At 52.5% G+C, this 26,969-nt stretch overlaps 1 protein-coding gene across 1 annotated transcript in view; it reads left to right on the top strand.

Annotated features, from left to right (window-relative positions):
* Window positions 1-6,973: 6,973 nt before the first annotated feature.
* Window positions 6,974-26,969, top strand: part of LOC141170093 (armadillo repeat-containing protein 1-like) — a 60,030-nt gene continuing 40,034 nt past the window's right edge. The window contains exons 1-2 of the mRNA XM_073655140.1: window positions 6,974-7,123; window positions 25,996-26,087. Coding sequence (XP_073511241.1) covers window positions 6,974-7,123; window positions 25,996-26,087 — 242 coding nt within the window. The remainder of the gene's footprint in view (window positions 7,124-25,995; window positions 26,088-26,969) is intronic.

Genomic DNA, 26,969 nt, shown 5'->3' with positions numbered 1-26,969 from the left:
AACATCACACAAGTCACCAGCGCAGAGTCCTTCTTACGGATTGACTCTTCACTTCGGTACATACATGGTGCTCCCTGTCGCCTATAACATCTATATGCCATAAAAGCCACATGGTTGGGGGTTGTCTTCGTGAGACCCTCGCCACCCCATGATGTACACTTAGTGATGGCTGACAGGCCTTTACCTAAGTTTAGTTAAACACTTCCTAGAAAGCAGCAGCGCGGGTCTGTGCGTGTCTCTGGTTCTTTCTCACATCTTCCCTTTCCATAGACTTTAAAAGACAGCTGTAATCAGATCCCTCAGTGAGCTATCAGTCTGTCTTGTTTACACTGAGACAGATTTAAAAGGTTTATCCAGTCCAGGACTAAATTATTTTTTTGCTATCAGCAGGTAGTTGCTAACTATCTGCTTGTTGTATCCGGCGCTGGCTCAAAGCAGTCACCGACCGCTTCTGTCGGCGATTCAGCTGCTCCAGGTCAACACAGCACCTCTTTTTCTGGGCTGCTCTGTTGACTGCTGACGTCATGCTGATTGACAGCTGGATTCCTGCAGTTAGGCAGTGAGGAGTCCACTGTCAGCACAGTGTCAGCAGTCAACAGAGAACAGCGGAAGAGAAGCTGCAGCCGCATAATTGGTCTGTGACCCTTCTGTGCCATCGGAGACTGACGCTGGGTGCAGCAGGCAGGTAGTTAGTAACTACCTGCCTGCTTGCTGTAGGCATACCGTAAAAAAAATAATATAGTCCAGGATAACGCCTTTAACAGTATGATAACTTTAGGAGAAAGGGGGAGGAGATGAAGTGGCTCATAAGTGGAGAAAGAAGCACATTTCTCTCAAATACATTACAAAGTTTCTTACACAGCTTATTGCCAGGACAGTGGACCTGGTAAAGGGTTTTTGCTGTATTTTACATACAGTACAGACCAAAAGTGTGGACATACCTTCTCATTTAAAGATTTTTCTGTATATTCTTGACTATGAAAATTGTACATTCACACTGAAGGCATCAAAACTATGAATTAACACATGTGGAATTATATACTTAACAAAAAAGTGTGAAACAACAGAAAATATGTCTTATATTATAGTTTCTTCAAAGTAGCCACCTTTTACTTTGATGACTGCTTTGCACATGTGGCGCCCCTGAGGGTTCGGTCGCTACAGAGGTGCTGCATCTCACCCAGAGGTGTGGTGTCTCACTCTCAGGTAAGGAAGGAGTACGGCTCGGGACCCTAACACCTGCATCCAACGCTACACTACTCCAGTACAGAGGGCAGGGCGAGATTGCTCCTAAGGGAGAGCACAGTCCCTGGTCCCTGGCTGGAATGGGGGGGGGACCACAGTAAGGGGGGAACCATGTAGTGGGTGTGGGTGGAGGAAGAAGATCAGGGGAGCACTGGAGAGATGATATAAGAACAGGAGCCATCTTGTGAAGCGAGGTTCAGTCAGAGGTGGAGAAGTGGAAGGAGCAGAGGCTGTGTAGGAGCTCTGCTCAGGAGGAAGGCCTGGTGAGAGGCCTAGGACTGAAAGGAAAGAAGAGAGGAGCAGGAGAAAGGCTCCAGGAATAAGGAAAGGACCCCAGGGGTACGGGCAGTGCTGGAGGCCACCTGTACGCCCGAATCTATCAGGCGGTGGAGGGGTCAGGCCATACAAAGGGAACCGATCCCTCAACAAGCGGAGGACTCTATGCCTAACTAGAAACCGGAGGCTACAGTATTTTATGTCCTGTAGCCACAAGTCCACACCAGTCTCACCAGAAGGTAGCCATATAGGACCCAGGGGATGGAACAGACGTCACCTGCCAAGGCCTGCGGGTACAGGATTGGGCGCACTAGGGGTGAGGTGCAGGGAGAAGGCCAGAAAGAGAGAGAGAACACACAGAAGGGGGTCCTGTTAAGTACTCCGGAGTTACCTGAGGGTGGACTGAACCCTCCCTGAGTAAGCGCAGCACGTCAAGGGAAGTTACACTGGTACCTGTAACCTGAACTGCAACAACCATGAGTAAAGACCCTGAGGACTGCACTACACTGCCTCTGTGTTTATTACTGCGCCATCAACCCCTGCACTACAACGCCCAGCATCACCTACAACAACATCTACACTGCCCTGGAGCTAAGCTCTACCTGTGGAGAGCCACACCATCCCTGCTGCAGTAACATCAGCAGTAGAGGACCTGCTCCGCAGCGGCGGCTCCCTTTAGCCGCGTACCACAGGTGGCGTCACGAACTTTATACAATCACTATAAATCCCCTATCAATAACCCCTTTTATTGACCGCCCTGGGTCATGGACCGGGTCACCGCCACTGTGACATCCCCCAGCATCTACCGGCCCGCCACCGGGTGCCCCACGGCGCAGGGGTGCATCACACACTTTTGGCATTCTCTTGATGAGCTTCAAGAGATAGTCACCGGAAATGGTTTTCACTTCACAGGTGTGGCCTGTCAGGTTTAATAACTGGGATTTCTTGCCTTATAAATGGGGTTGGGACCATCAGTTGTGTTGTGCAGAAGTCTGGTGGATACACAGCTGATAGTCGTACTGAATAGACTGTTAGCTGCTTTTTTCTTGCCATAATACAAATTCTAAGTAAAGAAAAAACAGTGGCCATCATTACTTTAAGAAATGAAGGTCAGTCAGTCCGAAAAATTTGGAAAACTTTGAAAGTGTCCCCAAGTGCAGTTGCAAAAACCATCAAGCGCTACAAAGAAACAGGCTCACATGAGGACCGCCCCAGGAAAGGAAGACCAAGAGTCACCTCTGCTTCTGAGGATAAGTTTATCCGAGTCACCAGCCTCAGAAATCGCAGGTTAACAGCAGCTCAGATTAGAGACCAGGTCAATGCCACACAGAATTCTAGCAGCAGACACATCTCTTCAACAACTGTTAAGAGGAGACTTTGTGCAGCAGGCCTTCATGGTAAAATAGCTGCTAGGAAACCACTGCTAAGGACAGGCAACAAACAGAAGAGACTTGTTAGGGCTAAAGAACACAAGGAATGGACATTAGACCAGTGGAAATCTGTGCTTTGGTCTGATGAGTCCAAATTTGAGATCTTTGGTTCCAACCACCGTGTCTTTGTGCGACGCAGAAAAGCTGAACGGTTGGACTCTACATGCCTGGTTCCCACCGGTAAGCGTGGAGGAGGTGTGATGGTGTGGGGGTGCTTTGCTGGTGACACTGTTGGGAATTTATTCAAAATTGAAGGCATACTGAACCAGCATGGCTACCACAGCATCTTGCATCGGCATGCTATGCCATCCGGTTTGCGTTTAGTTGGACCATCATTTATTTTTCAACAGGACAATGACCCCAAACATACCTCCAGGCTGCGTAAGGGCTATTTGACCAAGAAGGAGAGTGATGGAGTGCTACGCCAGATGACCTGGCCTCCACAGTCACCAGACCTGAACCCAATCGAGATGGTTTGGGGTGAGCTGAACCGCAGAGTGAAGGCAAAAGGGCCAACAAGTGCTAAGCATCTCTGGGAACTCCTTCAAGATTGTTGGAAGACCATTTCCGGTGACTACCTCTTGAAGCTCATCAAGAGAATGCCAAGAGTGTGCAAAGCAGTCATCAAAGCTAAAGATGTCTACTTTGAAGAACCTAGAATATAAGACATATTTTCAGTTGTTTCACACTTTTTTGTTAAGTATATAATTCCACATGTGTTAATTCATAGTTTTGATGCCTTCAGTGTGAATGTACAATTTTCCTAGTCAAGAAAATATAGAAAAATCTTTAAATGAGAAGGTGTGTCCAAACTTTTGGTCTGTACTGTATGTCCTGAGTATACTCAGCTATGAATCCCCCATGCCCCTCCGTCCTGCTGGAGAGGTCACTTCTCATTTTCTGGCATTGGTGTGTGGTCGCTACGGGCAGCGATATGAAGGAACATGGGGGTGTCAGTGAGCAATCACTGGTACCATATATAAAGTACAACATAAGGCTGGAGCCCCTATACATGTGCGCCAGTCCCAGGCCCGATCACCACTCACCTGCTCAGTGGGCACTCCCAGGTATTCCGACCGCTGGCGAATCAGCTCCAGCAGCAGAGGTGATAGCGGACACAGGATTCCTTCCTCCTGGAAAACAACAATGAAAGCTCACTGACCTGGCTGCAGCGATCTATGCCTGCTGGTGCTCTCTGGTATCAGTCACTTTACATGCAAGCTATTGTTCTCTGTGCTCAGCCACTTTAGGCCGGAAACAGGCTGATTGCAGGGTATATCAGCACTCACCTCACCCCGTCCTCCTGCAGATGTGAAATGTCTGAATGCCGGGGCTAGTGCCAGGCTGAGCGCCCCGGTATGTACGGAGCACAGGACGTCACTCACCGTGTCCGCCCAGGGGTAGTGACAGCTCTCCGTGTCTCCGCGCAGCTCCGGGACAGGACGAGGAGAACGGACGAGACTCATTCAAACCCAGCGCTGTGAGATTACGTCCAACTGTGTGAAGACATGTGACAGATTCCAGAGCCAATCAGCTGCAGGTGTCGCTGTGGGCGGGGTTAGGTAACGGTCGCCGTGTGCTTGAGGCTGGAGAGGTTGTTGTGTGACCCCGGTGTACATTCTGCGTCCAGGAGAGCTGAGCGGCCGGTGAGGTGTAAGTAGCCGTGTATACATGGAGGGTGGCCAGGTGTTGGAGGGCTCACCGCCGCGGTCTCTACAAGCTCCAGCCTCTGGCTCCATGGAAGTGTTCCTGCGTCACAGGGCCAGCATACTTTGCATCCTGTGTGCTCCTATGATGGCTCCTGACTGTGGAGCCGGACTCTGCAGCCTTTCTCACCTGTGATGGAAAAAGGGCAAAACGTTAATTTCTACACCAGCCAAAAGTCTACCACCTGGCCCCTCATGTATGTCTCCCATAGTCATGTGACGCAGGTAGTGGGTCAGCGCTGTGCACATACATATAAAAGTCAGAGCGCTGCGCCAGTCAGAGCGCTGCGTCAGTCAGAGCGTTGCACCAGTCAGAGCACTGCGCCAGTCAGAGCGCTGCATCAGTCAGAGCGCTGCATCAGTCAGAGCGCTGCATCAGTCGGGGGGCTGCGTCAGTCAGAGCGCTGCGTCAGTCACAGCGCTGTGCCAGTCAGAGCGCTGCGTCAGTCAGAGCGTTGCACCAGTCAGAGCACTGCGCCAGTCAGAGCGCTGCATCAGTCAGAGCGCTGCATCAGTCGGGGGGCTGCGTCAGTCAGAGCGCTGCGTCAGTCACAGCGCTGTGCCAGTCAGAGCGCTGCGTCAGTCAGAGCGTTGCACCAGTCAGAGCACTGCGCCAGTCAGAGCGCTGCATCAGTCAGAGCGCTGCATCAGTCGGGGGGCTGCGTCAGTCAGAGCGCTGCATCAGTCACAGCGCTGTGCCAGTCAGAGCGCTGCGTCAGTCAGAGCGTTGCACCAGTCAGAGCACTGCGCCAGTCAGAGCGCTGCATCAGTCAGAGCGCTGCATCAGTCAGGGGGCTGCGTCAGTCAGAGCGCTGCGTCAGTCAGGGGGCTGCGTCAGTCAGGGGGCTGCGTCAGTCAGAGCCCTGCATCAGTCAGAGCGCTATGTCGGTCAGGGGGCTGCGTCAGTCAGGGGGCTTCGTCAGTCAGGGGGCTGCGCCAGTCAGAGCGCTGCGTCAGTCAGGGGGTTGCATCAGTCAGAGCGCTGTGCCAGTCAGAGCGCTGCGTCAGTCAGAGCGTTGCACCAGTCAGAGCACTGCGCCAGTCAGAGCGCTGCATCAGTCAGAGCGCTGCATCAGTCAGGGGGCTGCGTCAGTCAGAGCGCTGCGTCAGTCAGGGGGCTGCGTCAGTCAGGGGGCTGCGTCAGTCAGAGCCCTGCATCAGTCAGAGCGCTATGTCGGTCAGGGGGCTGCGTCAGTCAGGGGGCTTCGTCAGTCAGGGGGTTGCGCCAGTCAGAGCGCTGCGTCAGTCAGGGGGTTGCATCAGTCAAAGCGCTGCGTCAGTCAGGGGGCTGCATCAGTCAAAGCGCTGCGTCAGTCAGGGGGCTGCATCAGTCAGAGCGCTGCGTCAGTCAGGGGGCTGCGCCAGTCAGAGCGCTGCGTCAGTCAGGGGGCTGCGTCAGTCAGGGGGCTGCGTCAGTCATTGGGCTGCGTCAGTCAGAGCCCTGCATCAGTCAGAGCGCTATGTCGGTCAGGGGGCTGCGTCAGTCAGGGGGCTTCGTCAGTCAGGGGGCTGCGCCAGTCAGAGCGCTGCGTCAGTCAGGGGGTTGCATCAGTCAGAGCGCTGTGCCAGTCAGAGCGCTGCATCAGTCAGAGCGTTGCACCAGTCAGAGCACTGCGCCAGTCAGAGCGCTGCATCAGTCAGAGCGCTGCATCAGTCGGGGGGCTGCGTCAGTCAGAGCGCTGCGTCAGTCACAGCGCTGTGCCAGTCAGAGCGATGCGTCAGTCAGAGCGTTGCACCAGTCAGAGCACTGCGCCAGTCAGAGCGCTGCATCAGTCAGAGCGCTGCATCAGTCGGGGGGCTGCATCAGTCAGAGCGCTGCGTCAGTCAGGGGGCTGCGTCAGTCAGGGGGCTGCGTCAGTCAGAGCCCTGCATCAGTCAGAGCGCTATGTCGGTCAGGGGGCTGCGTCAGTCAGGGGGCTTCGTCAGTCAGGGGGCTGCGCCAGTCAGAGCGCTGCGTCAGTCAGGGGGTTGCATCAGTCAAAGCGCTCCGTCAGTCAGGGGGCTGCATCAGTCAAAGCGCTGCGTCAGTCAGGGGGCTGCATCAGTCAGAGCGCTGCGTCAGTCAGGGGGCTGCGCCAGTCAGAGCGCTGCGTCAGTCAAGGGGCTGCGCCAGTCAGAGCGCTGCGTCAGTCAGATCGTTACGTCAGTCAAGGGGCTGCGTCGGTCAGAGCGCTGCGTCAGTCAGGGGGCTGCTCCAGTCAGGGGGCTGTGCCGTGTGTGTACCGACATGTGCAGAGAGGTCACCCGCTTTGTCACACGTGCCCAGCTGATTATCTGCTCATCTTTGTGTTTTCTGCTCTCCAGCTCGGGTCAGAAATGGACGCTGTGTCTGTCGTCACCTATTTGCGGACCCTGGCTTCTGAACCACAGAACAGATCAAGTATTGTGAGGGAGAGGAGTTGCCTGGCCGGTCTCATCCCTTTTCTTAGCCACCAGGACACACAGATGTTTGAAGCGGCTCTTGAGGTAAGTGCTGGGGGCGGTGGTCTAAGGAACACAAGCTCCAATTGAAGTCATTTCTTTATTAACCTCTTAAATGGAATCTGTCCCCCCCCCCCCCTAAAAAATGTATTTTAATGGATAATGCAGTGCTGTAGGGGACTTGGCCCCTATAAAAACCATGTTAGTCCTTACATGGTCCTGGTGCAGTGCCTGAGAAAATAACTTTTAATTGATGTGCAAATGAGGAGGCTTTGGGGCACCATTGGTGTGGCCAAGAGTTGGGTGCACTAGTACCAGGGCTGTGGAGTCAGTTAGCCAAACCTTCTACTCTCAATTTCCATGACACCGACTCCCTCATACATGGCTCATGTTTAAGTGATAAATTTACTGTAGCACAGATTCATCTCAGCTAAAAGTCTAGACCAGTGATGGCAAATCTTTTAGAGACTGAGTGCCCAAACGGCAACCCAAAACCCACTTATTTCTCACTGAGTGCCAACACGGCAATTTAACCTGGGGCAGGTGTGGACATTACAGGAGACTTGCAAAATACACACACACAGCCCCTCTGCAGAATATATATATATATATATATATATGCACACACAGCCCCTCTGCAGAATATATATATATATATATATATATATATACATGCACACACGCACACAGCCCCTCTGCAAAATATATACACACACACATTGCTCCTGTGTAAAATACATACACACAGGGCCGGCTCCAGGCTTTTGAGTCTCAGTGGGCCCCTTTAACACATACCATGATTCATGATGCACAGATACCGCAGAGAAATATAGGTTTACATTCTGGTTTATATTCTGCAGAGGGGCTGTGTGTGTGTAACATACCTGGCGGCGTCCTTGCATGGTGGTCCATCTCCCACTGTGCAAGAGGGCGCACTTGATCTCCTGTCCAGAATGTCTCTCTGGCTTCCCTCCATGCTGTCTGTTTGTGTCTGTTTCTGCTGCTTAAGGGCGGCGCCCGATCACTTCCTGCTTTTTGTACCTGCTGTGGGGCACACCCCTTGTGCGCCCTCAGCCTATGGCTGTCTGTCACCTGGTATATAGCTCAGCAGCTCCCATCTATCCCTGCCTGAGCATAGTGTTTCCTTCAGTGTGTGCTTGCACTCTGAAGGTGCCAGGTCCCGTTCCTTGTCTCCTGCTTTTTGTATCAGTTCCCGTGTCTGAACTTAGTCCTGTATGTCTCCTGCTTTGCGGTATCAGTTCCCGTGTCTGAACTGAGTCCTTTCTGTGTTATCTTGTCTGTCCTGTCTGAACACGCTCCTAGCCTGTTCCTCCCGCCTTCTAGTGGCCGATTACCTAGACCCGCTCCTGTATCTTTTCTGTCCTGTCTGAACACGCTCCTTGCCTGTTCGTTCCGCCTCTCTGGGGGCCGTATTCCCAGACCCGCTCCTGTATCCCTCTGCAGTGTCGGTCTCCTCCGTACACTCAGTTCCAGTCTGAACTCTCTCCTATCCTTTACCTGTTTTGCCTCTATGTCCGATGTCCGTTCCCTTCCTTTTTCTGCAGAGTCTGAACTCGTACCTAACTCCTGCTTGTTGTCTCTGTACTCCCGTTTGTGAGTTTGTGGTCCTCTCGCTACTTCACTGCAAGTACCCTGTGGGTATCTGGCTCTGTCTTTCCCTTCCTGTCTGTTCCGTGTGAACAGAGCCCTGTGCCTCCCTGTCTGCACTCTAGCTGTGCTTGCCTGTACCCCTCTGCCTGTATTGTTCCTGTGTCCCGGTGTGTACTGGGTCCTATCTCGCCTGTGTTCCTACCTGCTAGTGCCTCCCTGTCTGCACTCTAGCTGTGCTTGCCTGTACCCCTCTGCCTGTATTGTTCCTGTGTCCCGGTGTGTACTGGGTCCTATCCCGCCTGTGTTCCTACCTGCTAGTGCCTCCCTGTCTGCACTCTAGCTGTGCTTGCCCGTACCCCCCGGCCTGCATACCCGCCTGCCTGCATACCAGTCGTGCCTGCCTATACCTACCAGTCTGTGTGCCAGCCTACCAGTCTGTTCCTGTATTCCCCTGTGTGGGTCAACAGCCGTGTCCGGGGTCTGTCCTGGAGTAGCACCTGGTCCCTCTGCTCGGTTCCTCCTTGGTGCACTGGCGGCGTATGCCGTCGTGCGACCCTGGTCGGATCGGGTGAATACCTAGTTACGCCCCTCCAGGCATTCACTCTCCGGCACGGTCCAGTGGAATCACTACTAATCACACGCACACGCCGCTTAGCCCGGGCGTGTGCATAACAGTGTGCATGTGTATATATATATATATATATATATATATATATATATATATATATATATATTCTGCAGAGGGGCTGTGTGTGTATATACAGTACAGACCAAAAGTTTGGACACACCTTCTCATTTAAAGATTTTTCTGTATTTTCATGACTATGAAAATTGTACATTCACACTGAAGGCATCAAAACTGTGAATTAACACATGTGGAATTATATACTTAACAAAAAAGTGTGAAACAACTGAAAATATGTCTTATATTCTAGGTTCTTCAAAGTAGCCACCTTTTGCTTTGATGACTGCTTTGCACACTCTTGGCATTCTCTTGATGAGCTTCAAGAGGTAGTCACCGGAAATGGTCTTCCAACAATCTTGAAGGAGTTCTCAGAGATGCTTAGCACTTGTTGGCCCTTTTGCCTTCACTCTGCGGTCCAGCTCACCCCAAACATCTCGATTGGGTTCAGGTCTGGTGACTGTGGAGGCCAGGTCATCTGGCATAGCACCCCATCACTCCCCTTCTTGGTCAAATAGCCCATACACAGCCTGGAGGTGTATTTGAGGTTATGGTCCTGTTGAAAAATAAATGATGGTCTAACTAAACGCAAACCGGATAGAATAGCATGCCGCTGCAAGATGCTGTGGTAGCCATGCTAGTTCAGTATGCCTTCAATTTTGAATAAATCCCCAACAGTGTCACCAGCAAAGCACCCCCACACCACCACACCTCCTCCTCCATGATTCATGGTGGGAACCAGGCATGTAGAGTCCATCTGTTCACCTTTTCTGTGTCGTTCAAAGACACGGTGGTTGGAACCAAAGATCTCAAATTTGGACTCATCAGACCAAAGCACAGATTTCCACTGGTCTAATGTCCATTCCTTGTGTTCTTTAGCACAAACAAGTCTCTTCTGCTTGTTGCCTGTCCTTAGCAGTGGTTTCCTAGCAGCTATTTTACCATGAAGGCCTGCTGCACAAAGTCTCCTCTTAACAGTTGTTGTAGAGATGTGTCTGCTGCTAGAACTCTGTGTGGCATTGACCTGGTCTCTAATCTGAGCTGCTGTTAACCTGCGATTTCTGAGGCTGGTGACTCGGATAAACTTGTCCTCTTGGTCTTCCTTTCCTGGGGCGGTCCTCATGTGAGACAGTTTCTTTGTAGCGCTTGATGGTTTTTGCAACTGCACTTGGGGACACTATCAAAGTTTTCCCAATTTTTCACACTGACTGACCTTCATTTCTTAAAGTAATGATGGCCACTCGTTTTTCTTTACTTAGCTGCTTTTTTCTTGCCATGATACAAATTCTAACAGTCTATTCAGTAAGACTATCAGCTGTGTATCCACCAGACTTCTGCACAACACAACTGAAGGTCCCAGCCCCATTTATAAGGCAAGAAATCCCACTTATTAAACCTGACAGGGCACACCTGTGAAGTGAAAACCATTTCCGGTGTCTACCTCTTGAAGCTCATCAAAAGAATGCCAAGAGTGTGCAAAGCAGTCATGAAAGCAAAAGGTGGCTACTTTGAAGAACCTAGAATATAAGACATATTTTCAGTTGTTTCACACTTTTTTGTTAAGTATATAATTCCACATGTGTTAATTCATAGTTTTGATGCCTTCAGTGTGAATGTACAATTTTCATAGTCATGAAAATACAGAAAAATCTTTAAATGAGAAGGTGTGTCCAAACTTTTGGTCTGTACTGTATATATATATATATATATATATATATATATATATATATATATATATATATATATATATATATACAGTGCCTACAAGTAGTATTCAACCCCCTGCAGATTTAGCTGGTTGACACATGCGGAATTAACTTGGCATTGTGACATTTGTACTGTAGATCAGCCTGGAAGTGGGAAATGCACTGCAGCAAATTTTGTTTTTGTTTTTGTTTTTTGTTTTTTTTTAAAACGTAAAAAGTTAATTCAGAGTGTCATTTATTATTCAACCCCTCAAACCACAAGAATTCTGTTTGGTCCCCCTAAAGTATTAAGAAGTAGTTCAGGCACCAAGAATAATGAGCTTCACATGTATGGATTAAAGATCTCTTTTGCCAGCCTTTTCTGACTATTTAAGACCCTCCCCAAACTTGTGAACAGCACTCAGACATGGTCAACATGGGAAAGACAAAGGAGCATTCCAAGGCCATCAGAGACAAGATCGTGGAGGGTCACAAGGCTGGCAAGGGGTACAAAACCCTTTCCAAGGAGTTGGGCCTACCTGTCTCCACTGTTGGGAGCATCATCCGTAAGTGGAAGGCTTATGGAACTACTGTTAGCCTTCCACGGCCAGGACAGCCTTTGAAAGTGTCCTCCCGTGCCGAGGCCAGGCTTGTCCGAAGAGTCAAGGCTAACCCAAGGACAACAAGGAAGGAGCTCCGGGAAGATCTCATGGCAGTGGGGACATTGGTTTCAGTCAATACCATAAGTAACGTACTCCACCGCAATGGTCTCCGTTCCAGACGAGCCCGTAAGGTACCTTTACTTTCAATGCGTCATGTCAAGGCTCGTCTACAGTTTGCTCATGATCACTTGGAGGACTCTGAGACAGACTGGTTCAAGGTTCTATGGTCTGATGAGACCAAGATCGAGATCTTTGGTGCCAACCACACACGTGACGTTTGGAGACTGGATGGCACTGCATACGACCCCAAGAATACCATCCCTACAGTCAAGCATGGTGGTGGCAGCATCATGCTGTGGGGCTGTTTCTCTGCCAAGGGGCCTGGCCATCTGGTCCGCATCAATGGGAAGATGGATAGCACGGCCTACCTGGAGATTTTGGCCAAGAACCTCCGCTTCTCCATCAAGGATCTTAAGATGGGTCGTAATTTCATCTTCCAACAAGACAACGACCCAAAGCACACAGCCAAGAAAACCAATGTAGCACCCTGAGGATTCGGCTGCTACAGGGGTATTGCACCTCAGCCAGAGGTGTGATATTCCACTCCCGGGTAAGGATGGAGTGTGGAACTGAGCTCAGTTAGCTGCATGCACTACATACATCCCATTTCCGAGGGGCAGGCCGACGGTACTCCCACTTAGAAATGTGCAGGTACGACCGTGTCTGTACCTGGCTGGAGTGGGAGGGGGGTGGAACATCCCTGTAGTGTAGGGGCAGATAGGGGGAGCAGTCTGGGTAAAGATAGGAGCTCATTGGGTGCTGGTCACCTGAGCTCACACATAGAGGGTTATAAAAGGTGGGAACCATCTAAGATCAGGGTCAGTTGTCAGAGGACCAGTCAGAGAGTCTGAAGAGAGGTCCAGAAGAGCCTGCAGAAAGAGAGAGAGGAGAAAAAAGAAAGAAAGACCCAGAGGGGGAGAAAGCAAGGAACTCTGAGACCCCAAATCCAAACATCGGGTGAAGAGTTGGCAACAGGGTACCGGATCCCAAACTGGTGGGGGCTACAGCATACCTCAGCCAGAGACCGGAGGCCGTGGGCAGCATCTGCCACGGCCACCCACCATATCCACCCGGAAGGCAGACCACGAGTAGGGTCAGGGAACCCAGGGCCAAGGGTTTCCCAACAAAAGGCCCGAGGGAGCTGGACTTAGGTGGATCCCTGGTGGGGAAGGCCAGAGACGAGGACAAGACAGAAGGAGGGCTCAGGGCCACGCTCCGGACTTGCTTGGGGGTTGGCCGAATCCAGGACCTGGTGGGCGCAGCACGGCTCGGGTGGTCACTCAAGGCCGGAGTGGCCAGCACAACAGCAGTAAGTAAAGACCATGAACTGCACAGCCCGACTCTGAGTCTTTATACCATCTACACTGCACCACCACAACCCCCATCCTCTGCACCTGACCCCCTGAGGCCATACCCCTCCCGTTGGGGGTTATACCACCTAAGCTGCACCAACACCATCAGCCTCAGCGGACCCTGCTGCAGCGGCGGCCGTAGTGACCGCAATACAACGGGTGGCGTAGTCGACATAAAGAACTTAGTAACATCAGTAAGGACTGCCACACACACTGAGCTTGACGCCCTGGGCACGGACCGGGTCACAGCCGCTCGGAGACTACAACCCCCATCTGATCCGGCTCCGGGTATTCTCCCTAAAGAATATGGCCCAGGGGGCGCGTCAACTTTGGCGTAGTCGGCAGGATTACGTGCCCGCAACAACCGGGTACTGCGTGCCTGAAGAAAAGTACACCGTTACCTCAAAAAGAAGTCTCCTGCCGGTTCCGGAGGGTCCCCGCCATCGGACCCCATCACCAGTCGATTCCCGCCGGTTGTCCGCCATTTGCAGCTTTTTCCCGCCATCTGCAGAGTTTCCCGCCACTGGGAGACGATTCCCGCCATTTCCAAAGATTTCCCGCCTTGGAAGAGCGGACGCCATTATGGGCGTGCCAGAGGATGGCAAGAAGCCGCCTCCCATCGTGGGCCAGGTCGAAGAATGGCGCCAAAAGCGGAAACCGCCCCCACCAACAGAGACTGTGATGCTAGAGGTGTCCATCAGCGTGAAAGAACTGCCCCTGGAGCTGACAATCACCAAGTTGCCTCGGGACCGCCCTCAAAGTGGGAGGAGACAGAAGAAAAGAACGAAGATGGGTGCCGCCTGGAGCAGTCTGGAGAGAGCGCACCCGGAGACAAGAAGCCTAGAGCTGAGTCCAGAAAAAGCTTACCCGGAGATGGAAGGAGAGCAGAGCAGCACCGGCCCGCTGGCCAGGAGCCTGCTGGAAACAGCGGAAGGAGAGCAGAGCAGCACCGACCCGTTGGTCAGGAGCCTGCTGGAAACAACGACCCCACTAGGCCTAGTGGAGGTCCTAGCACAGCTCCCCCGAGACCGGGAGTGTGCGCAGACCGCGCTGGAGGGCCTCGCAAGGAGGATGGCCCGGGTGCAGCGAGAGACGTTGGCGGAGTGGAGCCGAGAGATGGCCCAGCAGACCGAGACCCGTCAGCGGAGCACGCCACCCAAGACGAGGAGACCGACCGCCTCTGAGGATGGCGCAGGAGGACTGAAGGCCGGAGACGGCGCCGAAAAGGGAGCCGAACGGACGGAGGCAGGTAAAGGGGACGTCTTTACCCCAAACCGGGAAACCGCTTACCTGCCCCAGCTCCCCGTCGCAGAGCCCGAAGTACCCCCTGCCGTGCCCGTAACCGCAACGTCACCGCCGCAGACTAGGCCTCAACCGGAAGCCGCGGCCGCGACCCCTGTGACGTCACACGCCTCGACCCCGAGCGTGGCCAAGCAGGAAGTACCACCAGCCTGGTCGCAAGGCCTAGTACCCCCGGGCGCGGCATTACCAACAGCGCCCCCTACCTCCGCGGAGCCACCGGCCTGGTCGCAGGGCCAAGTAGCCCAGGGCGCCGCCGTCCTTACGGTGCCCTTCACTTTCCAGGTGCCCCAGGCCTGGCCGCAAGGCCTGGGCAACCCGGGCGCCACCACCACAGCGCCCGTAACATCAAGAGTGCCGCATCTGGGAGAAGACCTGTTCGCCCAACACACATGGCCGGACGGGCGGCCCTTCATCTGGCCCAGGGAGTACTACGAACGAGAGCTCCAAAAGAAAGCAAGGGCCATGTGTGAACCCCTGATCCCGGCTCCGAAGCCCGTAAAAAGGACCTCGCCCCCGCTGGAGGAGGCACAGTTTGAGTGGGACCCCACCGGAGAAGATCTCATGGGGTTCACTCAGGAGACCCGGGCAGCTGCAGCGGAGCGTGCAGAGTGCTGCCGGCAACAGCTCGAGGTCTTCGAGAGGGAGCGGAGAGAGAGGCGGGTCCGGGAACAGCAAGCCCAAATAAAGAGCGCGGAGCAGAAGAGCCGGACCAGGAGGAGTCCCCGTGCAGCTCATGGTCCCCCTTCCACCGGGACTGTGATCAAGTTTAATATGCAGCACGGGTGGGGCTTCATCCGAGACCACCATACCCCCGGCGACGTCTTTGTAACCCGCAGAGACGTAGAGAGCCATCTGCCGGAGGGGCACAGAGGTCGTGACCTGTATATAGGGGACGAGGTCACCTTCACCCGGCACAAGTGTGCCAAAGGACCCTACGCCCTCCATGTGCATCGCCTGACGGAGGAGGAGCTGCGGTGTGAGGAGGAGCAAGAGGACCCGGACGGGTCTGAAGCTAAAGTTAACCATAAAGAAAGAGCAGGAGGACGTCGTCGTTGAGTACGGCAGAGTAGAAGCTGTATATAGTTACCCGTCGGGGTACCAAGAACTGTTGCTGCTAATATAGTCCCCGTTGGGACCAGCATGTGTGAACTGTTCCTGTGTGTCCCCTATCCATACCAGGCTGAGGACTGTGAACAGCCATTCCTGTTTCCTAATACCTGGCCGAGGACTGAGAGCGGCCACTATCCCCTTGTATATAGTTGCGCTTCCTAAAGCGCCCCCTACTGGTTTTACAGGAAAACCACTTCCAAGAAAAGAGACTGTCGCGCTTTGCCCGGTCATAAGTTGCACAGTGACCGGAGGAGGAGCCAGAAGCAAGCTACGAGAATGTTGTATATGAAAAAGTTATATATATATATCTATATAATGTTTTATATGATGTTTTATATGTTTTGTTATGTTATTATGCAAAAATTGTATGTTTTGTGGTGTTTTGTCTTGCAGCCCGAGGACGTGCTGTGATTTACCAGGGGGGAATGTAGCACCCTGAGGATTCGGCTGCTACAGGGGTATTGCACCTCAGCCAGAGGTGTGATATTCCACTCCCGGGTAAGGATGGAGTGTGGAACTGAGCTCAGTTAGCTGCATGCACTACATACATCCCATTTCCGAGGGGCAGGCCGACGGTACTCCCACTTAGAAATGTGCAGGTACGACCGTGTCTGTCCCTGGCTGGAGTGGGAGGGGGGTGGAACATCCCTGTAGTGTAGGGGCAGATAGGGGGAGCAGTCTGGGTAAAGATAGGAGCTCATTGGGTGCTGGTCACCTGAGCTCACACATAGAGGGTTATAAAAGGTGGGAACCATCTAAGATCAGGGTCAGTTGTCAGAGGACCAGTCAGAGAGTCTGAAGAGAGGTCCAGAAGAGCCTGCAGAAAGAGAGAGAGGAGAAAAAAGAAAGAAAGACCCAGAGGGGGAGAAAGCAAGGAACTCTGAGACCCCAAATCCAAACATCGGGTGAAGAGTTGGCAACAGGGTACCGGATCCCAACTGGTGGGGGCTACAGCATACCTCAGCCAGAGACCGGAGGCCGTGGGCAGCATCTGCCACGGCCACCCACCATATCCACCCGGAAGGCAGACCACGAGTAGGGTCAGGGAACCCAGGGCCAAGGGTTTCCCAACAAAAGGCCCGAGGGAGCTGGACTTAGGTGGATCCCTGGTGGGGAAGGCCAGAGACGAGGACAAGACAGAAGGAGGGCTCAGGGCCACGCTCCGGACTTGCTTGGGGGTTGGCCGAATCCAGGACCTGGTGGGCGCAGCACGGCTCGGGTGGTCACTCAAGGCCGGAGTGGCCAGCACAACAGCAGTAAGTAAAGACCATGAACTGCACAGCCCGACTCTGAGTCTTTATACCATCTACACTGCACCACCACAACCCCCATCCTCTGCACCTGACCCCCTGAGGCCATACCCCTCCCGTTGGGGGTTATACCACCTAAGCTGCACCAACACCATCAGCCTCAGCGGACCCTGCTGCAGCGGCGGCCGTAGTGACCGCAATACAACGGGTGGCGTAGTCGACATAAAGAACTTAGTAACATCAGTAAGGACTGCCACACACACTGAGCTTGACGCCCTGGGCACGGACCGGGTCACAGCCGCTCGGAGACTACAACCCCCATCTGATCCGGCTCCGGGTATTCTCCCTAAAGAATATGGCCCAGGGGGCGCGTCAACTTTGGCGTAGTCGGCAGGATTACGTGCCCGCAACAACCGGGTACTGCGTGCCTGAAGAAAAGTACACCGTTACCTCAAAAAGAAGTCTCCTGCCGGTTCCGGAGGGTCCCCGCCATCGGACCCCATCACCAGTCGATTCCCGCCGGTTGTCCGCCATTTGCAGCTTTTTCCCGCCATCTGCAGAGTTTCCCGCCACTGGGAGACGATTCCCGCCATTTCCAAAGATTTCCCGCCTTGGAAGAGCGGACGCCATTATGGGCGTGCCAGAGGATGGCAAGAAGCCGCCTCCCATCGTGGGCCAGGTCGAAGAATGGCGCCAAAAGCGGAAACCGCCCCCACCAACAGAGACTGTGATGCTAGAGGTGTCCATCAGCGTGAAAGAACTGCCCCTGGAGCTGACAATCACCAAGTTGCCTCGGGACCGCCCTCAAAGTGGGAGGAGACAGAAGAAAAGAACGAAGATGGGTGCCGCCTGGAGCAGTCTGGAGAGAGCGCACCCGGAGACAAGAAGCCTAGAGCTGAGTCCAGAAAAAGCTTACCCGGAGATGGAAGGAGAGCAGAGCAGCACCGGCCCGCTGGCCAGGAGCCTGCTGGAAACAGCGGAAGGAGAGCAGAGCAGCACCGACCCGTTGGTCAGGAGCCTGCTGGAAACAACGACCCCACTAGGCCTAGTGGAGGTCCTAGCACAGCTCCCCCGAGACCGGGAGTGTGCGCAGACCGCGCTGGAGGGCCTCGCAAGGAGGATGGCCCGGGTGCAGCGAGAGACGTTGGCGGAGTGGAGCCGAGAGATGGCCCAGCAGACCGAGACCCGTCAGCGGAGCACGCCACCCAAGACGAGGAGACCGACCGCCTCTGAGGATGGCGCAGGAGGACTGAAGGCCGGAGACGGCGCCGAAAAGGGAGCCGAACGGACGGAGGCAGGTAAAGGGGACGTCTTTACCCCAAACCGGGAAACCGCTTACCTGCCCCAGCTCCCCGTCGCAGAGCCCGAAGTACCCCCTGCCGTGCCCGTAACCGCAACGTCACCGCCGCAGACTAGGCCTCAACCGGAAGCCGCGGCCGCGACCCCTGTGACGTCACACGCCTCGACCCCGAGCGTGGCCAAGCAGGAAGTACCACCAGCCTGGTCGCAAGGCCTAGTACCCCCGGGCGCGGCATTACCAACAGCGCCCCCTACCTCCGCGGAGCCACCGGCCTGGTCGCAGGGCCAAGTAGCCCAGGGCGCCGCCGTCCTTACGGTGCCCTTCACTTTCCAGGTGCCCCAGGCCTGGCCGCAAGGCCTGGGCAACCCGGGCGCCACCACCACAGCGCCCGTAACATCAAGAGTGCCGCATCTGGGAGAAGACCTGTTCGCCCAACACACATGGCCGGACGGGCGGCCCTTCATCTGGCCCAGGGAGTACTACGAACGAGAGCTCCAAAAGAAAGCAAGGGCCATGTGTGAACCCCTGATCCCGGCTCCGAAGCCCGTAAAAAGGACCTCGCCCCCGCTGGAGGAGGCACAGTTTGAGTGGGACCCCACCGGAGAAGATCTCATGGGGTTCACTCAGGAGACCCGGGCAGCTGCAGCGGAGCGTGCAGAGTGCTGCCGGCAACAGCTCGAGGTCTTCGAGAGGGAGCGGAGAGAGAGGCGGGTCCGGGAACAGCAAGCCCAAATAAAGAGCGCGGAGCAGAAGAGCCGGACCAGGAGGAGTCCCCGTGCAGCTCATGGTCCCCCTTCCACCGGGACTGTGATCAAGTTTAATATGCAGCACGGGTGGGGCTTCATCCGAGACCACCATACCCCCGGCGACGTCTTTGTAACCCGCAGAGACGTAGAGAGCCATCTGCCGGAGGGGCACAGAGGTCGTGACCTGTATATAGGGGACGAGGTCACCTTCACCCGGCACAAGTGTGCCAAAGGACCCTACGCCCTCCATGTGCATCGCCTGACGGAGGAGGAGCTGCGGTGTGAGGAGGAGCAAGAGGACCCGGACGGGTCTGAAGCTAAAGTTAACCATAAAGAAAGAGCAGGAGGACGTCGTCGTTGAGTACGGCAGAGTAGAAGCTGTATATAGTTACCCGTCGGGGTACCAAGAACTGTTGCTGCTAATATAGTCCCCGTTGGGACCAGCATGTGTGAACTGTTCCTGTGTGTCCCCTATCCATACCAGGCTGAGGACTGTGAACAGCCATTCCTGTTTCCTAATACCTGGCCGAGGACTGAGAGCGGCCACTATCCCCTTGTATATAGTTGCGCTTCCTAAAGCGCCCCCTACTGGTTTTACAGGAAAACCACTTCCAAGAAAAGAGACTGTCGCGCTTTGCCCGGTCATAAGTTGCACAGTGACCGGAGGAGGAGCCAGAAGCAAGCTACGAGAATGTTGTATATGAAAAAGTTATATATATATATCTATATAATGTTTTATATGATGTTTTATATGTTTTGTTATGTTATTATGCAAAAATTGTATGTTTTGTGGTGTTTTGTCTTGCAGCCCGAGGACGTGCTGTGATTTACCAGGGGGGAATGTAGCACCCTGAGGATTCGGCTGCTACAGGGGTATTGCACCTCAGCCAGAGGTGTGATATTCCACTCCCGGGTAAGGATGGAGTGTGGAACTGAGCTCAGTTAGCTGCATGCACTACATACATCCCATTTCCGAGGGGCAGGCCGACGGTACTCCCACTTAGAAATGTGCAGGTACGACCGTGTCTGTCCCTGGCTGGAGTGGGAGGGGGGTGGAACATCCCTGTAGTGTAGGGGCAGATAGGGGGAGCAGTCTGGGTAAAGATAGGAGCTCATTGGGTGCTGGTCACCTGAGCTCACACATAGAGGGTTATAAAAGGTGGGAACCATCTAAGATCAGGGTCAGTTGTCAGAGGACCAGTCAGAGAGTCTGAAGAGAGGTCCAGAAGAGCCTGCAGAAAGAGAGAGAGGAGAAAAAAGAAAGAAAGACCCAGAGGGGGAGAAAGCAAGGAACTCTGAGACCCCAAATCCAAACATCGGGTGAAGAGTTGGCAACAGGGTACCGGATCCCAAACTGGTGGGGGCTACAGCATACCTCAGCCAGAGACCGGAGGCCGTGGGCAGCATCTGCCACGGCCACCCACCATATCCACCCGGAAGGCAGACCACGAGTAGGGTCAGGGAACCCAGGGCCAAGGGTTTCCCAACAAAAGGCCCGAGGGAGCTGGACTTAGGTGGATCCCTGGTGGGGAAGGCCAGAGACGAGGACAAGACAGAAGGAGGGCTCAGGGCCACGCTCCGGACTTGCTTGGGGGTTGGCCGAATCCAGGACCTGGTGGGCGCAGCACGGCTCGGGTGGTCACTCAAGGCCGGAGTGGCCAGCACAACAGCAGTAAGTAAAGACCATGAACTGCACAGCCCGACTCTGAGTCTTTATACCATCTACACTGCACCACCACAACCCCCATCCTCTGCACCTGACCCCCTGAGGCCATACCCCTCCCGTTGGGGGTTATACCACCTAAGCTGCACCAACACCATCAGCCTCAGCGGACCCTGCTGCAGCGGCGGCCGTAGTGACCGCAATACAACGGGTGGCGTAGTCGACATAAAGAACTTAGTAACATCAGTAAGGACTGCCACACACACTGAGCTTGACGCCCTGGGCACGGACCGGGTCACAGCCGCTCGGAGACTACAACCCCCATCTGATCCGGCTCCGGGTATTCTCCCTAAAGAATATGGCCCAGGGGGCGCGTCACCAAGGCCTGGTTCAATAGGGAAAAAGTCAAGGTGTTGGAGTGGCCTAGTCAGTCTCCTGACCTTAACCCAATTGAAAACTTGTGGAAGGAGCTCAAGAATAAAGTCCACATGAGACACCCAAAGAACCTAGATAACTTGGAGAAGATCTGCATGGAGGTGTGGGCCAAGATAACTCCACAGACCTGTGCCGGCCTGATCAGGTCTTATAAAAGACGATTATTGCAAACAAGGGTTATTCCACAAAATATTAAACATAGGGGTTGTATAATAATTGACCCACACTTTTATGTTTAAAATTTAATAAAATTCAACTGAGCAACATAACTTTTTGGTTTGTAAGATTTATGCTTCTGTTCATAAAACCTACTCTCGTTTGCAGTTTGAAGGCTCTAACTTATTTGCATCTTATCAAACCAGCTAAATCTGCAGGGGGTTGAATACTACTTGTAGGCACTGTATATATTCTGCAGAGAGGCTGTCTGTCTAGAATATGTATGCGGCCGACCGGGCGCAATCAGCAGAGCGTTGTTTAAATTTGCCGCCAAAATCACTGATTGGTCGCGGCCGGCAACCGCGACCAAGCAGCAAAACGCTGTTTAAATTTGGCGGCAATATCGGTGATTGGTCACGGGTGGCGGCCGCGACCAATCAGCGAACTGTGTTAGTGAGGACCGGAGAGCTTGTTTAAATTTGGCGATAAAATCGCTGATTAGTCGCGATCGCGACCAATCAGCAAAACGGTGTTTAAATTTGGCGCCAATATCGCTGATAGGTCGCGGCCGGCGTTCGCGACCAATCAGCAGAGCGGGGTATAAATTTGGCGCCAATAATGCTGATTGGTTGCGGCCGACGACCGCGACCAATCAGCAGAGCAGTGTTTAAATTTGGAGCCAATGTCGCTGATTGGTCGCAGCTGGCGGTCGCGACCAATCAACAGAGCGGTGATTAAATTTGGCGCCAATATCGCTGATTGGTCGCAGCTGGCGGTCGCGACCAATCAGCAGAACGGTGTTTAAATTTGGCGCCAACAATGCAGATTGGTTGCGGCCGGCGACCGCGACCAATCAGCATAGCGGTGTTTAATTTGGCGCCAATGTCGCTAATTGTTCACAGCTGGCGGTCGCTCATCAAGAGAATGCCAAGAGTGTGCAAAGCAGTCATCAAAGCAAAAGGTGGCTACTTTGAAGAACCTAGAATATAAGACATATTTTCAGTTGTTTCACACTTTTTTGTTAAGTATATAATTCCACATGTGTTAATTCATAGTTTTGATGCCTTCAGTGTGAATGTACAATTTTCAAAGTCATGAAAATACAGAAAAATCTTTAATTGAGAAGGTGTGTCCAAACTTTTGGTCTGTACTGTATATATATACACATACACACAGACACAGTCCATTTGCAGAATATTATATAAATATATATATATATATATATATATATATATACACACATACACACACAGACACAGTCCCTCTGAAACCCACACAGACACACACTCTGACTAAAGTAGTCCCCAGTCCCCACACACTGCCTCTAGCAGCAAGATTGTGCCCCCTTTCACATTTCTGCATATAATACACACAGACACACACAGTAGCCCCCAATCACCACACACTGTCTCTAGCTGTGCCCCCTTTCACATTGATGCATATAATGTAATGTTCGGCTCCTGCTGGAGCGCTCACTAGCGCCTGTGCTCAGCCTGTTGTCTCTGCTCCTCTGCGGCCCCGGCGCAGGCAGCAGTGTGATGAGGTCAGGAGCTGGATGACGTCATCACACTGCTGCATGTCGGACCCGGGGCTGACAGCCGCTCACTCCTCTGCCTCAGTCCCAGCGCAGCACTGTTCAAATGTGTTCGCGCCTAAAATACGCAAATGCATTTGAACATGAGAGCGGAGTGACGTGCGGGCGGTAGCGGCGGGCCTGGCGTGCGTGCTCATAGAGAGGGCTCCGAGTGCCACCTATGGCACATCTGCGATAGGTTCGCCACCACTGGTCTAGACCCTTAGATCAGGAATAGAACAGACATTTATAGAACATTTCATAAGTTTCCCAAATTCTTATGAAAAAATATTCCCCACAAACTGCATTGAACTACTGTACCCAATTTATTATATATTTTAGGAGTTGGAGTCGGTCCATTTTATACTGATTCCGACTCCACAAACCCGACTCCACAGCCCTGACTGGTACGCCTGCTCATTTCACACTGGACGCCTTTCCCTGCTTCTGATTCACAGTGCTCGCTTCCCAGAGCAAGCACTCTGAATGTTGGCGGCGTGTGTGCGTGCACACTGACACTGCCTGTCCCTGGCCGCACACCCGGAAGTGTAGTGCATGGCTTCAGAGTAGAGGAGAGGACAGAGCAGGTATGTGTGGCTCCTAAGTTTACTCAGAGAGTATTTGCTCTCTGCTGTGAGAGATGCACCTACCTGTGCGTGTGACGCACCCCCTGGGCCATATTCTTTTTAGGGGAATACCCGGAACCGGATCAGATGGGGGTTGTAGTCTCCGAGCGGCTGTGACCCGGTCCGTGCCCAGGGTGTCAAACTCAGTTGTATGTGGCAGTCCTACAGATGTTATTAAAAGTTCTTTTGTGTCGACTACGCCACCCGTTGTGTTGCGGTCACTGTGGCCGCCGCTGCAGCAGGGTCCGCTGAGGCTGATGGTGTGGTGCAGCTTGGTAGGATAACCCCCAACGGGAGGGGTATAGCCTCAGGGGGACAGGTGCAGAGGATGGGGGTTGTGGTGATGCAGTGCAGACGGCAATTAAAGACAGAGTCGGGTTGTGCAGTTTAGGGTGTTTACTTACTGCAGATGTTGTACTGGTCACTCCAGCTTCGAGTGACCACCCGAGCCGTGCTGCGTCCACCAGGTCCTGGATCCAGCCAACCCCCAAACAAGTCCGGAGCGTGGCCCTGAGCTCTCCCTCTGTCCTTTCTTCAGCCGTCCCCACCAGTGATCCACCTAGGTCCAGCTCCCTCGGGCCTTCTGTTGGGCGACCCTTGGCCTTGGGTTCCCTGACCCTCCACGTGGTATGCCTTCGGGGTGGATGTGGTAGGTGGCCGTGGCAGATGCTGCCCACGGCCTCCGGTCTCTGGCTAGGGTGTGTTTTTGCCCCCACCAGTTTGGGTTCCGGTACCCTTTTGCTGACTCCTCACCCGGTGTTTTAATTTGGGTTCTTGGGTCCTCTCTGTTTTCCCCTCTGGGTACTCCTTCTCTGCTCCTCTCTCACTCTGGGCCAATCTTCTCCTCTCTGCTTGCAGACTTGCTCTCTTGTTCTGCATCTGACTTGTTCTCTGCAACTGACCCTGATTCTAGTTGGTGCCCTCCTTATATATCCCTCTATGTGTGAGCTCAGGTGACCAGCACCCAATGAGCTCCTATCACTACCCAGACTGCACCCCCTATCTGCCCCTACACTACAGGGATGTACCAACCCCCTCCCACTCCAGCCAGGGACAGACACGGTCGTACCTGCACATTTCTAAGTGGGAGTACCGTCGGCCTGCCCCTCGGAAATGGGATGTGTGTAGTGCATGCAGCCTACCGAGCTCAGTCCCACTCTCCATCCTTGCCCGGGAGTGGAATATCACACTTCTGGGTTGAGGTGCAATACTCCTGTAGCAGCCGAATCCTCAGGGTGCTACACGTGCATGCAGACACCTGTCAATCAGGGCGGCAGGTGGGGTGAAGCCACCGGAGACCCGCCTGTCCAGCTAGTCTACAGCGTGGTCTCTGGTGGCTTTTAAAGTATGTGTTTCTCTGCAGCGTTTCAGGGCTAAACATACTTGGCCGAGATAATACAGTCAGTGCCAGATGCATGCTGCCCATGGATTGGGCGGTATGTGTCAGCTGACAGGTTCACTTTAAGACTGGCTTTGTACATGTCAATCTTAAAGGGAATCTGTCAGTAGGTTTTTGCTATGTAATCTGAGGGTAGTATAATGTAGGGTCTGAGTCACTGATTTCAGCGATATGTCACTTATTGTATTGAAGCAACAACACACAACTTAATGAGTGTTTTATCAATAGAAGATTAACGCTACAGGACTACAGGTCTGGTGCCAAGTGGTCAATGCCACCCCTACCACTGATTATTATCAGTATGCAATGTACAGAGATACCTGCTAATCGGGGGTGTGGTGGGATTATCCCTCTGAGCTCTGCTACATCTAAAGACGTTGATTATATCACAACTGCTGCATCCAGTAAGCGAGGTGACATTCTGCTAAAATAGAGGTCTCTTTGCCTACATTATGCTGCTCTCAGATGAGGTAGCAAAAACCTACTGACAGATTCCCTTTCTGGGGATGGTGTGTTACCTAAGCAGCAGGGCTGTGTAGGTGGAGTCGTGGAGTCGGAGCCCATTTTGGTGTAGTCGGTGTAAAATGGACCAACTCCGACTCCTAAAATATATTATAAATTGGGTACAGTAGTTTAATGCAGTTTGTGGGGAATATTGTTTTATAAGAATTTGGGAAAGTTTTGAAATGTCCTATAAATGTCTGTCCTATTCCTGATCTAAGGGTCTAGACTTTTAGCTGAGATGAATCTGTGCCACAGTAAATTTATCACTTAAACATGAGCCATGTATGAGGGAGTCGGAGTCGTGGAGTTGGTGTCATGGAAATTGAGGAGTCGGAGGTTTGGCTTACCGACTCCACATCCCTGTGCATGATTGCTGCAAAGTATGTTTTCCTCTTGACCCTCCCTTGTTTCCGAGAAAATATAATTTTAAATGACGTCCAGGAACCATAAGGAGAGAGATGTGATTAGTCTGATGAGAAAAGGGACTCCCTCAGTCATCTGGAGTGGGGCGGAAAGAAGCCATCAAATTAGCTGGGTCTCTCCCAATAGTCCCCGGCTGGTTTTTCAAACCTACCTGTCTGCAATCGCACAGCCAGGCTCTGATTCATCCTGCCCGTGGTTCGAGCAGCATGAATCGAATGACAGGCCCCCTTTAATATTGACAAGCCTGCCCAGGATTAATTTGTGGTAACAAAGAATTGGCCATTCATTAGTTACATAAAATAGAACATAATTGGGGGAACACTATAACTTTCACACTTGAAGCCAATTTTCTATATAACGGTATTACATCTTTTACAGGCAATTCACTACTTGTGTGAAAATCCTAATCACTGTAAAACACTGAGGAGTGAGCTAGGTATGATGGTGAGCCTGGAGAACATTAAGAACAGGTAAACTCATTGCGTGTAATGCTGGGGCTGAGCTTGTGTACAGCTGTCGTGAAGTATTAGCTGGTAGTAGTGGTGTCCGTACAAAGTGAGTGTACATCCAGCAGAAATGCTGTCACTGTAATGCCCTGGATGTCTGGGCACATGGGCCTGTGTTTTTGGGTAGTCCTCACTGCATTGTATGCCTTGGCATATGTATCCTTGTTTGGACAACTCTCTCTGTAGCCAGTCTTTTGATGATCTTCATATTTTCCATACAAATTGTCATGAATTAAATGTAGCCCACCATTAGCTCTAGTGTGTGCACTAGACAAGCGGGTGTTGTGTATCTAGAACAATTTTCCATTTTGTAATATTTAAAGGGGTCTTCCATTTTCAGGAAAGTTGTCCTTACACGCAATTTATTGTAATAAAAACGAACTGTATTATGCATCCTCGAAGGGTCCAGTGCTGAGTGCTGCTTCTCCGGGTGTCTGTTATTGTCTGCAGTGCCGTCATCACGTCGGCAGCGCTGAAGCCAATCAGTGACCTCAGCGGCTTTGTCCTTGTAGACAGCATGAGCCGCTGACCTTACTGATTTCCTGCAGCGTTGTCATCGTGATGTCAGTGCTCCAAATAATAAAATAAGAGCCATGGTGAAGACTCAGCAGTAAGTAAAGCACAGTTTATTTGTTTCACAACAAATTGTACCTTGGGACACAACTTTCCTGAAAAAAAAACAGCCAGACAAATAATAATAAACTCTTTAATGTTTATTAAAGGGGTTGTATCAAATTTGCAAGTTAATATTGCAAAGTGCTTGTAAAATCGGGGCAACTTTGCAATTTACTTATACTTTCCTCTTTGTTAAGAACAGATGGATTTTTCCTTCTAGTTTACAGCTTA

The sequence above is a fragment of the Phyllobates terribilis genome, unplaced genomic scaffold (genome assembly GCF_046119375.1).
Source record: "Phyllobates terribilis strain yellow unplaced genomic scaffold, ASM4611937v1 Scaffold_1__5_contigs__length_1240528914, whole genome shotgun sequence".
Lineage (NCBI taxonomy): Eukaryota > Metazoa > Chordata > Amphibia > Anura > Dendrobatidae > Phyllobates > Phyllobates terribilis.
The sequence above is the reverse complement of the archived record's forward strand: the minus strand, read 5'-3'. Positions and strand labels throughout refer to the sequence as shown.